General features: G+C 44.1%; 1 protein-coding gene across 1 annotated transcript in view; it reads left to right on the forward strand.

The window, feature by feature from the left end:
• The window catches only part of LOC149450376 (cytochrome P450 2C20-like), a 48,136-nt gene that overhangs the window by 13,599 nt on the left and 16,984 nt on the right, over window positions 1-17,553 (forward strand). The window contains exons 3-6 of the mRNA XM_089692069.1: window positions 3,316-3,478; window positions 5,443-5,583; window positions 10,121-10,281; window positions 10,695-10,868. Coding sequence (XP_089548195.1) covers window positions 3,316-3,478; window positions 5,443-5,583; window positions 10,121-10,281; window positions 10,695-10,868 — 639 coding nt within the window. The remainder of the gene's footprint in view (window positions 1-3,315; window positions 3,479-5,442; window positions 5,584-10,120; window positions 10,282-10,694; window positions 10,869-17,553) is intronic.

The following is a 17,553-nucleotide window of genomic DNA, read 5'->3' on the forward strand; positions in this document are numbered from 1 at the left end:
TGTAGTACCCTCCTAGTGTAGACTAGACCACTAGGTAAATTTAGTTTGCCTCATCTGTAATCAGAGGAGTAGAGGTTGAATACTTAGGTCTGCTCAGTGTTTCACAGGGTGGTGCTCTGCTACTTTCTCCTGTCGTCTAGAGGATTCTAGAATCAGAGTGGGAGGAAGGACAGAACTTGCGGCCTGAATATTTATGGGACTCTAGCTAATCCCTGTGGAGGTGTGCCCAGTAGGTGGTTAGAGAGCCCATAAATAGTTTGGGCTTCAGGGTGCATTGTTCCTGGGTCCAGTCTTGCAGGAGGAGACCCCTGTGCACGGGCACTACCCTTGGTGCACAATGAAGAGGAAGTCTTCAAGAAGACCCTGAGGTCCCAGCTAGGCTTAGCCGGGGGTCTATTTGCAAATCCACTTCTGGGGATCAAGTCTGGTCTGGAAAAGCTCACTGGAGAAAGCCACGAGTAAGGTGGTGGGAAAGAGTCCTATCATGGTGTGAGTCTGCATCTCCCTCACTAGGATGAGCCTGGTGAATATCAACAGGATGCAACTGATGATCCTGTGGCTATGTAAGTAGATGACCCCAATGCTGAAGAATGGTGACTGCATGTAGCTTTTAACTCTGGAAGGAGTACAAGTCACCATCAGCATAGAGATTCTGTGGGACATTCATTTTTGGGCATCGCAGCCAGAATTTGAGGAATCCTCAAGTTGTTCAGTTTTACAGTTTATCGGGGTAAACCATGCTCTCCATCACTATCGAAGTTCATCATACCCAAAAAAGAAATCCCTAGACTGTTCTTTGGAGCCAGTGGAAGAGTGCAGAAAATGTGGTGTGCCTGGCAGTGTGTGCTCTAAGGGGGAAATGGGACCAAATTCACCTCAGAGGGTGCACTACATATTGGTGAGAGTTCCTGTTTCTGTACAGCTTCTGGATTTTATCTACGATAAAAAGGTACAATAAAAAATACAGTGCTGTACAAACTCCTGATCTGATCCCACATCAAAGATGGCTGCAAGTGTACACTCATGCGTGGTGGCGTACGCCCCTGCTGCACCCAGTGAGTTTAGTCAGATGTGACGTCATCAGGGGAACTGATACCAGGATCTGTATCATCCATTCATCGGGAACAAACAATAAAAAGCGCACTTTAATAGAAGTATTTTTTTAATACTAGTAATGGCAGTGATCAGCAACTTATAGTGGGACTGTGGAGGGCATTCTGACACTGGTGGGGAACTGACTAACTGCCACTGACATCCCTAGTGACACCAATACAGTGATCAGTGCTAATAAAAAGCACTGACACTGTACTAACGACACTGGGCAGGAAGGGGTTAACATATGCAGAGCGATCAAAGGGTTAACTGTGCTGTGTGTGTTTTTACTAGGGAGACATGCTGTGCAGAGGAATACAAAGCAGCAAGTCCATGCTGACCAGAGAGAGATCTGTGTTTTTGCACACAATCCTCTCCCCTCTCAGCCCTGTCGACCATCACCAAGTCCTGGCCGGGAATCACTGGCTGGGACCCAGTGATTGACATCCCCAGCGACCAATAGTGGCACAGCCCTCAGCTAATTGCCTATCTCCGCCACTCTTCCTACCACTCCATCCCCCACAGCGATCTATCCCATACCACTATCACCTTCCTCCTAGATTGTAAGCTCCAAGGAGCAGGGCCCTCGAACCCCTCGTGTATCGCATTGTATTGTTGTTGTACTGTCTCGTGTATTGTCTCCCATTGTAATGTACAGCGCTGAGCGAACTGTTGGCGCTATATAAATACTGTGTAATAATAATAATAATTCTTCTCACTGACCACAAGTGTAAGGAGCATTCTTCTCACTGACCACAAGTGTAAGGAGCATTCTTCTCACTGACCACAAGTGTAAGGAGCATTCTTCTCAATGACCACAAGTGTAAGGAGCCTTCTTCTCACTGACCAAAAGTGTAAGGAACATTCTTCTCAATGACCACAAGTGTAAGGAACATTCTTCTCAATGGCCACAAGTGTAAGGAACATTCTTCTCAATGGCCACAAGTGTAAGGAATATTCTTCTCAATGACCACAAGTGTAAGGAGCATTCTTCTCACTGACCACAAGTGTAAGGAACATTCTTCTCACTGACCACAAGTGTAAGGAGCATTCTTCTCACTGACCATCACACTGATGTATCATGAGCTGTAGATTCAGTAATGTTTAGCAAAGGTTCCCCGAGACCAAAAATCATTTCATGGGTTCCTTTCTGTTGAAAAGGTTGAGAAAGGAGGTCCTAGAAAATCAGACCAGTCATTGTTACTTAAATGAAACTTCTTTTACAGAAGCAAATCATTTGTACATACGGCTCTTTAGATTTTAATCGCATACAGTGCAATATTACAGAGAAACATGACATGGACCTTCTTCTATTAAAGTGCGCTTTTTATTGCTCATTCCCAATGAATGGATGGTACAGATCCTGGTATCAGGGTCACTCCACACCTCACCTGTATGGTCTCCTTCCAACTTCCAAGACAGTCCCAGGGTCCAAACTCCTCCTACAAACATTGCTTCTCAACCTGAAGTGAGATATGCAGGAGGAAGGCACACTATTAACCCCTGTGTTTCCAAACATTAACCCATCTGTGTTGACTATTATTATTAGTACAGGTACTTAAATAGCGCCGTGAATTTACGCAGCACTTTACATATATATTACACATTCACATCAGTCCCTAATCCTCACAAGGTGTATAATCTAAGGTCCCTAATGCACATTCATACATACACATACTAGGACCAAGTTACACAGGAGCCAATTAACCTCCCAGCATGTCTTTGGAGTGTTGGAGGAAACTGGAGTACCCGGAGGAAACCCACGCAGGCACAGGGAGAACATGCAAACTCCAGGCAGGTGGTGCCGTGGTTGGGATTCAAACCAACAACTCTAGTGCTGCCAGGTGGAAGTGCTAACCATTTAGCCACTGTCCTCCCCGAATACTATAGCATTCTCGCACCTGCCTACACATTGACTGAAATGTTATCTCTAGACATGTGCAGAATGAAAAAGTTTCAATCCGTTATTTAAATCAGCTGTGATTCGAACCATCTTTGCCCGGCCTTATTCCCAGCTCCCCCCTCCTTGTGTGTCCTGAAGCAAGAGACAGGCAGGGAACAGGGAGGTACATCTACATTAAATATTGGGTTTAGCTGCTACATAATATTTGGCAACAAGGCGTGAGCTGGGGGTGCCCTGCAAGTCTCTGATCCCGCAGAGCAAGGATTCCTGATGCTACTGACCTCTGACTCTCTCTTGTCATTTCATTTTATCTATGACAGCTCAGCCAAAAGTACGGCTCGGTGTTCACCATCTGGAAACTGACGGAGCCGGTGGTGGTCCTCTGTGGTTATGAGACGGTGAAGGACGCACTGCTGACCCACGCCGAGGAGTTCAGTGCCCGCCCATTTATACCCACACTGCACATCCCCACCAAAGGATACAGTAAGAATTCAAGGACACTTAGAACTCATCCCTCTATATTGTACATTACGGATGAGCTGAACACACCTTGGTTCAGGTCATGGGAGGTTTGCCAAATGAGCCAAAGTACGAGGGTTATTCTGAACCCCATTTTCTCCCCACAAATAGAGCTTTATTTTTGGTGGGATTTGATTGCCTCTGTATTTTGTTTTGTTTTTTTCGAGCTATAAACAAAAGACTGACAATTTTGAAAAAAAACCCTCCAACATATCCAGTCAAGAAATAAAAAAAAATTAAATTTCTTCATAAATTTAGGCCAAAATGTATTCTGCTATGTGACTTTGGTAAAAAATAAAATAAATCCCAATAAGGGTATAGTACATTTACCACTTGCCCTCCAGAAGATTCCCCCCCACCCCCCCCCCTTCCTAACAGGCTATTTTTTGCAATATGTCACTGTGTCACTTTAACTGACAATTGCGCAGTCATGTAACACTGCACCCAAATGAAATTTATGTCTTTTTTTCCCACCACAAATAGAGCTTTCTTTTGGTGGCATTTGATCAAAAAAGACTGGGTAGGGGGCGCACGTGAGCAAGCCATTGGCTGTCAATCACCGTGTCCTGGCCAGTGATTACCCACCGGCGCCTGGTGATTGCCAAGCATCTGTGACAGGGAGGGGGACTGGTTTGTTTACCAACAGTCCTCCTCCCTGTCGGCTTCGGCACATTGCTCTGGATGGCTGTGCACATGTGGTTCTGTATCTTGCTCTGTAGCTGTTCCCTATGTAAATTGATACTCGAGTCATAGAACATTGTCTGCTGTTTCAGTAAGAATTACAATGTAGCAAAAATGTTACATTGTAATTACTCTGTTTCATTCAAATCAGATCAAGGATTCACTTTTGACCTGCATATGATAGGGGTTAGTTAACCCCTTGACCTGCGCTACTTTTACTGGAAATTGCTCGATCATGCAACACTGTACGGCAATGAAATTTAAATCCTGTTTTTTTTTTTGTGTTTGGTTTTTTTTCACACAAATAGAGCTTTCTTTTGGTAATATTTGATCACCACTGTTTGTTTTTTAAGTTTTTATTATATAAACAAGATAAACTTTTTGGGGAAAATTCCCCAATATGTTCTAATTTCTGTTATAAAACCTATCCAACAAACAAAAATTTTAAATCAAATTTCTATATACAAATGTTTGCCAAAATCTACTCTGCTACATGTCTTTGGTAAAAAAACTAAACAAAATCCCAATAAGTACGTAGTAATTGGGTTTGTGTTAAAGTTATAGCATCTACAAACTATGTTGTGTATATATATATATACTGTATATATATATGTGTGAAGAAACAGTCAGATCGCTGTTCCTATATACACAGAGTTCTTTGCGTTTTGTAAACACAGAACTCTGTGTATGATTGGACACAGCTGATCAGCAGGTTTCAGCTGAAATCTTCTGCCAAATTTGTGCTGTGTCCAATCACAGCATGGGTCGCCAAGGAAGTAGGCCAGCCACATACATGTACATGGCTGTACCTGCCGCCCGCTCATAGTATATTTACTGTCTGGTGGTTTTTAAAGCAACCTTGCAAATAGCAAAAATGAAAAGTAAATAAATGTAAACCGTGTTCCTAATTAACTCTTAGTGTACCCCTTATACACTACAATGAACCCCTTCTTTCCCCTCCTCCTGTTTTTGTTGATTTATTTTTTTTTTGTACCATGTTTAAATGTTTTTAATAATTTGTTTTCCTTAATTTTTTCATGGACACATTATAAAAAAAATGTGCACAATCAATAAAAAAAAACAGAAAACCATCTTCATTTAAATTTAAACAAGTTTGCCATACTTTTTCATAGAAATGTAATTTTTTAGAACCATTATAAATGCTCCCCTGTAGAATGTGGCTTGGTGTGCCTTTTTATTGTTGGTCGTGTGGTTTGTAACTTATTGCTGATTATTTTCTTCTTCAGGTATTAGTGGCCCCCGATGGCGTCCTCTGCGCCGCTTCACCATCTCCTCTCTGAGGAACTTTGGGATGGGAAAGAAGAATATGGAATCCCGTGTGCAGGAGGAGTCGAATCATCTATCACAGGCAGCAGCCGAGACGGAAGGTGGGAAAAATGTATTTTTATTGAATGATTGGCTGAAGTGAAAAACGTAGAAGCTTGCATGTTCAGAAAATGTAAAGGGGGCCTAACTGTCTAGGAATTAAGGCCCAATGGCTGCTTCACTCAGCTCCTCCAGCAACAGAGTACTATTGCATGTACACACAAACATCATTATTATTATTATTCAGGATTTATACAGCTCCAAACGTTTGTACAAAATAGGAAGCGACGCAAGATTACGTCACTTTTCCCAGAGCTGCTGTTCGCCCGTAAAATGCGGGTAAGCTGTCGGCAAGTAGTTTGTAAAAAAAAAAACCCTTAAAAAAAAAAATTCTCAATATGGTGTTTTTTTATTTTATATTTTTAGCATTTAAATTTTTAATTGTAACATTGTACTAGTGTGTGTGTGTGTTGGGGGGGGGGGGGGGGGGAGGGGGGGTTGATCAGGGATTTTTTATTTTTTTTTACTTTGCTTTGCAGGAGAAATAAAGATCATTTTCTCCTGCAATGCATAGCTTGCTGCCATGAACCTAACTCATTCATGAACTGTTATGAAGGAGTTAGGTTTTTGACAGCCTAATAGTAATTTGTAATTGGCTGGAGCTGGTCACATGGTACAGGCTGCTGTGATTGGCCCCATGTATCAGCTGTGGGCCAATCACAGCTGACTAGGAAGAGAAGCAGAGCTGCTATGAATTAGATTGATTCATAACAGCTTTGCTTACATTATGATCGCTTAGTGATCACATGATCACGAGGTCCCATTCACCAGGAACTTCATTCCGCTGTGTCCGCTGGACACAGCAGTCACGGGTGGGAAGCGCTGCGCACCCCCCTGTGTTAGTACAGCCAGAGCGATGTACCTGTACATGGCTTTGCCTGTAGCTGCCGCCTGGTACAGAGGGCGGGAAGCCATTAAAATATAAAAGGAGACAGTACAATTACAATACATTTCAATACAGAAGGAATAGCAGAGAGGTGGAACTGGTACAAAAGGTAATAGCTGTGGCGGATGATCTGATGTGGAATTAGTTTTAGGGGGAGGTGGGGTAGGCTTCCCTGAATAAATACGTTTTCAAGGATCTCCTAAAGGCAGACAGGGTAGGAGCTAACTGGACATATTGGGGTGAGGAGTTCCTGAGTATGGGAGACGTTCTGGAGAAGTCCTGGAGTAGAGCATCGAAGGAGGTAAGAGGGGAACTAGAGAGCAGGAGGTCTTGGAAGAAGTGGGGAGGACAATTTGGGTGGTAGCTGCAGATCAGATTGGTGATGTAGCTGGGGGCAGTGTTGTGGATGGCTTTGTACATTGTTAGTATTTTGAATTTTATATGTTGGGCTAGTGGAAGGCAGTGAAGGGATTGGCAGAGAGGCATGGATCAGCAGCATACATGATAGACTGAAGGGGGGATAGTCTGTATAAAGGTGGTGTAGCACCCTCCTAGGTAGCTAGGGGGAGTTAGATTCTAATTTGTAGATAGGGGCTGAGTGGCAGCCTAAGTGTAATAGTCAGGGGGGCAGATTTCGGTCAGGTGCTGAGAGGCCCAGCATACCAACTCTCTGGGACTTTCCCCTGCTTTAGGATTTTGCAGAAAAATATAGAAGCAGGGGGAGGGAGTGAGAAGTGGCTTTCTGCACTCTCAAGGGATCCTGACCAATCCTCAACAGGAGGCTTGGCATGGAGCCAAGACAGCCCTTAAGAGTGTTTGAGTCTGCTCAGCAGTGGGGGAGTTCGGGAGGAAGATGGAGACGTGAGGCTGGTGAGGAGGAGCCTGGGAAGGGGCCCAGATAGGAAGGGGCTCATCTACAGGTAGGGAAGCTTGGAAGGAGGAAAGCTTGGGACTTCACTGGCCCTCAGAGCGAGGACCACCTATGCAGCAGGGAGTGGCCCAGCAAAAGGCATGAGAGCAGCCACCAACCCAACAGCAGCATAGGAGAAGGACTGAGTGAGTAGACCTGCACCTCCTGGGCTAGTAAGGGGAAGGAGCACTCTGATTGGAAATTGGATTAGCTACTACCCGGGACTTTCTTCTCTTAAATTGACAGGCACTGGATCCCCTGCCCAGGGTTTCACCCAGAACAGCTGTATAAGGGGTATTTAGGGTCTGGGGAGGTATTACAGGAGATGCTGGCTAGCTCTCCAAGAAGGATTTGTTTTTTTGCTGCTAAGAGACTTGTATATAGTTTAGGAAGACTGTCCTGTTGCCATTACCCATACACACCTTACCCCATCCACGTTTATATTCCCCTAATAAAATCCAAAACACAAGCTCAAGGACTGGTTACTATCTCATGGATGCAAGTCTGAATGGGAGAATGTGAGCAGGACTATGGAGGGACCCAAAACCAGCAACTCCTAAGAGGGTAGTGCTACAGTAGGCCAGTAAGGAGAGAGCTGCAGTAATCAAGGTGGGATATATCCAGGGAGTGAATAGGTTGTTTTGTGGTGTCATTAGTTAAAGTGGTTGTAAACGTAATTTTTTTTTTTACATGAATGCCTTCTGTGCACTGAGGTAAAAAACCTCTTAATAGTATCTCCTCTGCAGCCCCCCAAATACTTACCTGAGCCCAGTCTCAGTCCAGCGCTGTGAGATGTGTAAACTCTCCAGCGCATGAGAGATCCAATGCCAGGGGAAGGCCAGTAGATCAGATGCATAAATATTCTATGGATAACGTTCCAGAGATGCATCCCTCCTCAGATGGGGAGATCAACAAACTGTAAGAAAGCATGCAGGTGGTGCAAACATCTAGTGCATTATCCAAGGTTTATTAAAAGTATAAAAGGACAAAAAATATACACGTTTCATATAGCTCTGAGGAAAGGCATTTGTCCCCGAAAGCTTATTTTAGACACATTTGGGAGGTTCTCACGTTTTTAGGGTTGACCATATGATTGCACAAAGATAACCTGGGTATTTTGGGGGTTACCCATAAATACTTAATGCTATATTTAAGTAAGTAGATTCAGGTGAAGAACATAAGTTGTGTAGAAGACAATATTAATTATGATTGACCAGAAACATGAGAGCTGATTGGACAAATATTGGGTATAAAACAAAGACAGGAAACAAGAAAACGATAACCAAGATTTAGCATCGTTCTGCTGTGTTGGTGGGACACATGCCATTTGCTGCTAAAAAAGGAAGGGTTTCCCTATGCTTGGTTTACACTGACTTCATGTGGTTAGCCAGACATGTTACCTTCTCTCTAGAAGATGCAGACACATTCAAGGATATTCTTAAATGGCATATAGTGAAGATTTAGATTTTGAAAAGATCTACTTTACCACAGGTGGATCTTTCCATCCAGTGGCTGCCCTTACACCAGTGGCCAAAGGCGTTTTGGACCAATCATGTTGAGACGGCAATTTTGGCTGCTTCTCCTAAAGAGGATATAGTAGCTGCCCTGCAAAACATCAGACTTGTGTCTTGTTTTGTTGGAGAACCAACTATCAACATTGTATGTTTGCGTGCCAGAATTGCTCTGGTCCATGACAGCCAAAATTGTTCTCTGACTCAAGCTGTGGTTGGTTGACTCATCCTCAAAACAATGACATGAAATACCCTCATAAGGCTACTCCTTGTTCAATGAAAAGTTGGAAATTATTAATAAAGCTACTAGGGGAAGTCTTTGATGATTCTGCAGGACCAAAATCTTCCTAAACAGCAACAAAACTCCAGACCAGAAGATGAAGCTCAGAACCTGCTGGAAAAATCCAATAACTTGGAAAGGCATTCCAGTGAAAAACTTTCTAAGGCTACCACCTCAGCTCGACTTGAATCCAGCCCAATATAAGGGATGGCTATCCAGGCCTACAAGATCAGGCAAGACTTGTAGGTTTTAGGCAGGTCTGAATGGAGAACATTTTGGAACTGTGGGTACTATTCCTTAGAGGCATTCATAGAAATTTGTTAGAATGAAATAAGAAAAATCCACCATTACCTGGATGGTCTGTAACATCTGGCTCATTCCAAAAAAAATCTAATCACATCCGGAGAAGTAACTGTTTGGACCCTGACCAACTTTGGCTTGATTTTCAACTTTAGGCCAGCCTCAAGATCTGGCCTACCTCAGAGCTAGCTGAAAACAGGGTCCTCCCAAAACGGCGAGCTTACTGCTAGGTTCAGTCTCTGACTGAGGTCTTCCATACCTAAAAAATAAATAGGACCCCAGTTAGTAACTGAACCTAGCAGTTGGCTCGCCATTTTTGGTGGAACCTGTTTTCAGCAAACCTTTGGAGTTAAGTTTCTACCTCAGAGCTAGACTGAAAACCCAGTTAAAAATATTATTTCTTCCACAAGAAAAGATTGCAGTAGTCAGGGTCTAAGAGTGCTTAGCTCTAGGTGTTTATCATCTAAAAGCATTGCAGTGCCTCAGTTATGACATGATGGCTTTGTCTATCCCCCATGGACCTATATTGGCCCCAATGGCACAGTTCCCTTTCAGACAAGTGGCTCTTATTTTTTTAATCTCAAAAGTGTAACGAAATTGTAAAAAAAAAATTTGAACTGTAAAAGTTACTTAATTTTTTTCTCTATTTCAGGAAAACCATTCAATCCGCTACTGATCATGGCCAGTGCTGTTGGGAATATTATCAGTTCAGTGCTGTTTGGAGAACATTTTGACTACAAAGACACAAAGTTACATGATCTGATGTCTCACACCTCCCGACACATTAAGAATGTTACATCCCCATTGCACATGGTAGGTTACAATCATTGGTGGATTTGTCTTCCACTAGCACCTCTAATTACATAGTCACTGGAGGAAACCAGTAGAACATATTACTAGGTTTTCTTGAATGACTTATACTGGGCCTAAAATTTCAGTGCTGTTTTTTGGCAAACTTTTCTTCCTGTATTGTATTTTATCAAAATTGTTAGCATATCATGGCATTTCCTATCTTTAGAAATTTCAGGTGCACATTTAAGGTATTTTAGATTTTATGGTTAGGTTTAGAGTTTACACTGAGGATAAAGTATATGTAAACCCAAAATCTAATAAAAAAACATGGAAAATGTGCATTATTGCAGAGGTGTACATATGTGCATTTTTATTTTACACCAACATGCATTGTAATTCTTCATTTGTTTACTCCTTGTGTTTCTTATGGTCAGCTCTGCAACGTCTTCCCGTTCCTGCTCAAGCTGCCATTATTACGAAACATTGCCTTTAAAGAAAACGCCTACCTGCAGAACTTTGTGCTAGATTACATCGAGGAACACAAACGCACCCTAAAGATGGAGGCCCCCCGAGATTTGATTGATTATTTCCTGCTGAAGATAAAAGAGGTACATACACTGAACCTTATCTTTTTGAAGAGTCTTTGATTAGCTTTGGCCGTATCGTCATAAACCAGCCAATCCGAATTGAACTGGAGAATGGTGGTGTGCAGGGCTGGTGCTACTACTAGGCGAACTAGGCAGCCACCTAGGAACACTGATGACTATGGTGCAGCCACAGCTGCTGGTTTCCTTACTCTCCACCATGGCTGGATCTAGAGGGTCACTAGGGTGAGCTACACTATCCCCCAGATTGTACTATCCCAGACCGTTCTTTCCATAGACACTGAACCTGGGGGATTCGGGTAAGGTGGGACGATTTTATGCTGGGAAGGGTAATTTGGAGATGTGTTAGCTAGAGAAGGGATTTGGGGGAATTTTTCATAGGTGGGGGGGGGGGGTGGGATTGAAGGAAGAGGATTGGTGGTGGGAGAGGAGATTTGTGCTCTGAGGGGGGGTTGGGAAGGAATTTGTGTTAGGAGAGGGAATGGGGGGATTTGTGTTAGGAGGGGAGATTGAGGGGGAGATTTGTGATAGGGGGGGGGGTTTGTGATAGGAGATGGGGGGGCGGGATTTGTGATAAGAGAGGGGGGGATTTGTGATAGGATTGGGGATGTGGGGGATTTGTGATAGGAGAGGGGATTTGTGATAGGAGATTGGATGGGGGGGATTTGTAATAGGAGATTGGATGGGGGGATATGTGATAGGAGAGTGGATGGGGGGGATTTGTGATAGGAGAGGGGATGGGGTATTTGTGATAGGAGAGGTGATGGGGATTTGTGATAGGAGAGGTGATGGGGGGAATTTGTGATAGAAGAGGGGATCGGGGGGATTTGTGATAGAAGAGGGGATCGGGGGGATTTGTGATAGGAGAGGGGATGGAGAGGGTTTTGTGATAGGAGAGGGGATGGGGGGGGGATTTGTGATAGGAGAGGGGATGGGGGGGATTTGTGATAGGAGAGGGGATAGGGGGGATTTGTGATAGGAGAGGGGATAGGGGGGGATTTGTGATAGGATAGAGGATGGGGGAGGGGAATTTGTGATAGGAGAGGGGATGGGGGGGATTTGTGATAGGAGAGGGGATTGGGGAGGTGGGAGTTTGTGCTAGGAGGAGGGATTGAGGGGGAGGATTTGTGATAGGAGAGGGGATTGGGGGGGATTTGTGATAGGAGAGGGGATTGGGGAGGTGGGAATTTGTGCTAAGAGGGAGGATTGTACTAGGAGGAGGGATTGAGGATGGGGGGAGGATTTGTGTCTGGAGAGGGGATTGGGGGGGGGGATTTGTGTTAGGAGGGGGGATTTGGGGGAGAGTATTTGTGCTAGCATGGAAAATTTGAAGTAAAAGAGGATGTGTGCTAGGAGGGGTGAAGTAAAACTACAGTTAAAGTCGTTGGTTTCACCTAAAGCACACAATAGTCTGGCACCAGCCCTGGTGGTGTGAATGTAATAGGTTGTAGTGGACAGGATGAAATCTTGGGGATTGCTTTGAATGGTTCTTTATGGTGTTATATACTCCCCACCCTACCAGATATACCAATGTTATATAAACTGAAGTTATTTATGAGGGTTATTTGTGAATGGTGCTGTCAGCCTTGGGATTGTGTCATTTCCTGTCATAAGGTATCTAGATTTGGGCTTCTTGCTTCTATGGGAAAGCGGTAAAGGCCATACAGGAGAGATATAGTTACTACTTAGTGTGGATGAGTGAACCTTGGTGGGATCCAAACATGGGAATGGAGGAAAGAGCTGAATAGTCACTAGTGGGAGGGGTCATAATTAAAGGTATGCACCCCACTGCCATAACCACAGCTGTGTATACTGTATATTGAGTGTTTGCTAGCCTTCCTAATAACCATCTTTGCTGTATGTGAAAGCCGCTCTGTTGCTGGACTATATTCAGTCTTCTCCCCACCCGGAAGAACCTTCCACTACCCCCCCCCCCCTCCCCAGTGATAGAGAGACACTCTTCACAACTCCGAACTTCACCGGAAACAAAAGTCAGGCTCTACATACACCATCAAGCGGTCTCTCTGGGATCCCACATGGTTCCCACAGTGCCATGTGTCAGTCCCTTCTTTCATCCCTTCTTCTGGGGGGAGGTTCTTCCCACTTGAAAAATGCCACCCTAGGCAAGTGCCTTGTGGTAAATACGCCCCTGACTATATAGATACAGTGCATAAAGTGTAAAGACACCATCTTCAGTAAAGCAAGTTTTGTTTATTCAACAATGTCTGGTTTGGTCATTGGATGAGAAAGGAAAGTGTGCTCCTGCAGTAAATTCTAACAGGGAATGAAGTGTAATGGAATGGTGATGGTCAAGTGAGTAGGAGAGTAACATCTATGCAAGGAAGGAAGAGCAGCCAGTTTGTGAGGGGGAGCAGTGGTGGCCGGTGACAGAAGTTCTGTTAATGGGGTGGATTGATGCTTGTTTAGTCTGCCTTTCTGAGCAGTAGGGACCCTATCTCAGGGCACGCTGCAGAGCTTCCCAGGGACTGGGCCTGGACCACGAATGTGCCAAGTATATGGTGGATTCCTTACATGCCTTCAGGCGGAAGCATGTGAAGTGTATTTCATGTAAGTACTGGTGGAGGATAATTCGTGTTCAGAACTATGTCCTTCAGAATTACTGTAGTAAATGCTGGGAGAGGTGTCATCGAAGGGAGTAAAGATAAGCTCGTTCCAGTGTGGAGCCCGGTGAGGTGGTCTGGTTATTGGCCAGTAAACTTGTACATCATTCAAGCAAGCAAATAAATTCTGTTTGACAGCATGTAGTTCCCTGGTGCTGTCAGCACTTGGCTTAGTCAGCAGAATACATTGTATGACAGGAATTCACTATGAAGAAAGGAACAAAAGATCAGCACCTGAACCAGACTGGAAACCAGTACATGACCAAGAGCATGATCAAGTGTGAGGACAGAAGCATTATCAGCATGTGGTCAGGTGATGTAAGTGCTTTGTGATTGGAAGATGCACAAATGTTTGGGACTTCATATGGCTAAAGTTTGGCTGGAATTCAGGTCATAATAATACCATGGAAGCTTCCCACCCACATCCCGATCCAACACCTGAGGGATTTGACACCAGCCTTTGTTTCCAGATGTTGAAAGGGTTTGCCCTGTGTCATTGTGGGAGCCAGTGACAGGAGTAGGGACAGTGGCAGTGATTTTGACAAGAAAGTGACTGCTGGGTGTAGGATCTCCTAAGCTTGCACATCATGAAAGGGGGTAGCGTGGGCACAGTTTGGCATTTTTGCCCTGGATGCTAGATGACCTTGTCCCAGTACTGATGGGAACGTCATGTTTCCTTGTGTATCCTGATGTTCATTGACATATATGGACATCATATTATAAGTATGGGGACGTACTGCATTTAACAGAGGGGACTGTAGACAGATGCCAACTGTTTGTATTTGTAATGTGAGTTATGGAATTAGTAACCAGAGTTGTTGGCGTTAACTGTGACCGCTGGTGCGTTGGCCTTGGGATTATGTCGTTTCCTGTCAGAGGGTAAATAGATGGAAGGAATCGGCACCTTTTGGACTTTTGGTTTAATGGAAAACATGTGACAGCCCATACCATAGAGATGTAGTCACTCCTCAGCACGGTGGAGTAAGCCTTGGTGGGACCCAAACATGAGACTGGAGGAAGAAGCTGAATCGTTACTAGTGGGAGGTGTCATAATTCAGTGGTACACCACTGCCATAGACAAAGCCATAGCTTATGTTCCCAGTAGAATACTGAATGTTAAGTGTTTGTTAATAAAGAAACCTTCTAAATAACCATCAATATGTAACAAACTACTCTGTTGCTGGACTGTATTGATACCACTGCATAAAATGTAAAGATGCCATTTTCAGTAAAGCCTGGTCTGATCACTTGATGAGAAGAGAATGAGTGTGCACTCCTGCAGTGAATGCTAATGGGGAATGAACATCTATGCAAGAAAGGAGGAGCAGCCAGTTCAGGAGATGGAGCGGTGGTGGCCAGTGATGGAAGTCTGTCACAGGGGTAGATTGATGCCTGTTTAATCTGCCCTTCTCAGTGGTAGGGACCCTATCTTAGGGGCCGCTGTGGAGTTTCCCAGGGGCTGTGCATGGACTGTGAATGTGCGAGGCCTCAAATTATACAGTGGCTTCTCTTTATGCCTTCGGGCTGAAGCAAGTGAAGTGTAATGCATGTAAGGACTGGTGGAGGTTAATCAGAGTTCAGCACTATTACCTTCAAAATGACTCTGTAATCCATGCCGGGACAGGTGTTACTGGTGGGTGAGAAGATGTGACCCTTCCGGTGTGGGGCCTGGTGAGGTGGTCTGGGTATTGGCCACTAAGAGATGTTCTCTCATACATCAAGCAAACCAATACATTCATGTTCTCCCTGTGCCTGCGTGGGTTTCCTCCAGGTACTCCGGTTTCCTCCCACACTCCAAAGACACGCTGGGAGGTTAATTGGCTCTTGTCTAAAATATGGCCCTAGTATGTGTATGTATGGATGTGAATTAGGGACCTTAGATTGTACACCCCTTGAGGGTTAGGGACTGATTGTGAATGTACAATATATATGTAAAGCGCTGAGTAAATTGATGGTGCTATACAGTATAAGTACCTGTAATAAATAACTATTAGCCGCCCGGCCAATGGCTGAATGGCGGCCGGCAAATCCTCTTAGCAGAGCTGCGCAGCGGCACGATCTGTCACCGGCCGTGTACCTCGGACACGGCCGATGACAGATCTGAGTACCGGCCCCGTTGCCGGTACCATGTGACCTGCTGTGACCAATGACAGCAGGTCACATGACAGTTGTATACAATGAATGGCTTCATTCATGCCATCCATTGTATACTAGTCAAAAACAGAAAACATGCAGCGCTAGGGTATATAGGTCTATCTCATGATGAAATATGACCATATGAACAAGTATAAACGCAGCTAGCACAATGGTCTTATACAACCCATACTATGACATAATTATCATCAAGAAGGTGCAATTAGTGGTATAGGTGTCAAAGTCAATATATCATAGGAGTGACGTAAATCTGTGACATCTGTGGTAGGAAGTGTGGCTGTAGAATGCACTAACCAGATAGCGCAGATATTAGCGCATTGGAGTAAAATGACCTACTCCTGGTCGATGGATCAGGAAACCTGCCGGAGTGGTGGTCGTCTCTGCTGTGGTCACTAGAATCATCTGCGTCCTCTCCGATTATGGAATATCCGGGTGTCCAGTGGGGTAAACGCTCATCCGGTATATTTTGGAATCCTTATGTCAGCGACCTCCAGGGGTGCGGTGTGCGCTCCAGAAACAGGAAACACCTTCAGGGCTCAGAAATAAACCCAAAAGAGAGGCTTCCGATAGTGTAATATCTTTTATTAAGGTGTAAATAAACAAATGAAGCACTTACATGGTGCAATGCACAATTTCCAAAGATGGCCGCCCGTGTCAAGGTGTGGACCATGTGGGTAGTAGTTGTAGATCCAATAGCATCTCCCTAACGCGTTTCGTGGCAACTGCACGTTATAACGTGCAGTTGCCACGAAACGCGTTAGGGAGATGCTATTGGATCTACAACTACTACCCACATGGTCCACACCTTGACACGGGCGGCCATCTTTGGAAATTGTGCATTGCACCATGTAAGTGCTTCATTTGTTTATTTACACCTTAATAAAAGATATTACACTATCGGAAGCCTCTCTTTTGGGTTTATTTCTGAGCCCTGAAGGTGTTTCCTGTTTCTGGAGCGCACACCGCACCCCTGGAGGTCGCTGACATAAGGATTCCAAAATATACCGGATGAGCGTTTACCCCACTGGACACCCGGATATTCCATAATCGGAGAGGACGCAGATGATTCTAGTGACCACAGCAGAGACGACCACCACTCCGGCAGGTTTCCTGATCCATCGACCAGGAGTAGGTCATTTTACTCCAATGCGCTAATATCTGCGCTATCTGGTTAGTGCATTCTACAGCCACACTTCCTACCACAGATGTCACAGATTTACGTCACTCCTATGATATATTGACTTTGACACCTATACCACTAATTGCACCTTCTTGATGATAATTATGTCATAGTATGGGTTGTATAAGACCATTGTGCTAGCTGCGTTTATACTTGTTCATATGGTCATATTTCATCATGAGATAGACCTATATACCCTAGCGCTGCATGTTTTCTGTTTTTGACTGTATACCACAAGGCGTTTTGGAGGCTTACCTTTCATGCCAGCTGCTTTACAATTTGCCCTATAATCATCCAGCGCTCGTTACACCCCCCTTTTTTATTGTATACTAGTGTCTAGCTGTGAATGGTCACAGCGATCACATGCACATGTCGTGATTAGCTGTGGCCAAATCACAGCTAAGCATAAAAAAAAAAAAAAAATCTGAATGAATTGGTCTTTCAGGTAAATGCTTGCTTATAGCAAAATGTGTAAAAAAAAAAATACTGATCACTTCCCCAAAGTAGTACAATGTTATGATGGTAACATTGCACTACTTTGGTCATAGTGAAATATGAAAAAAAATCTTAAAAAAAAGAAAAAAATGTAATAAAAAATTAAAAATAATAAAAAATATATATATTTTTTTTTTCTCATACTGTCACCAGTCAGTGTCCCTGATCACCGCCATGCCAGTTATATGATGATGCTGTACTGCACTGGTGACAGTATGTAAAAAAAAATAGTGAAAAT

Source organism: Staurois parvus, unplaced genomic scaffold, assembly GCF_062004578.1.
Source record: "Staurois parvus isolate SC_StPar_1 unplaced genomic scaffold, SC_StPar_1.0 ptg000575l, whole genome shotgun sequence".
Taxonomy (NCBI): domain Eukaryota; kingdom Metazoa; phylum Chordata; class Amphibia; order Anura; family Ranidae; genus Staurois; species Staurois parvus.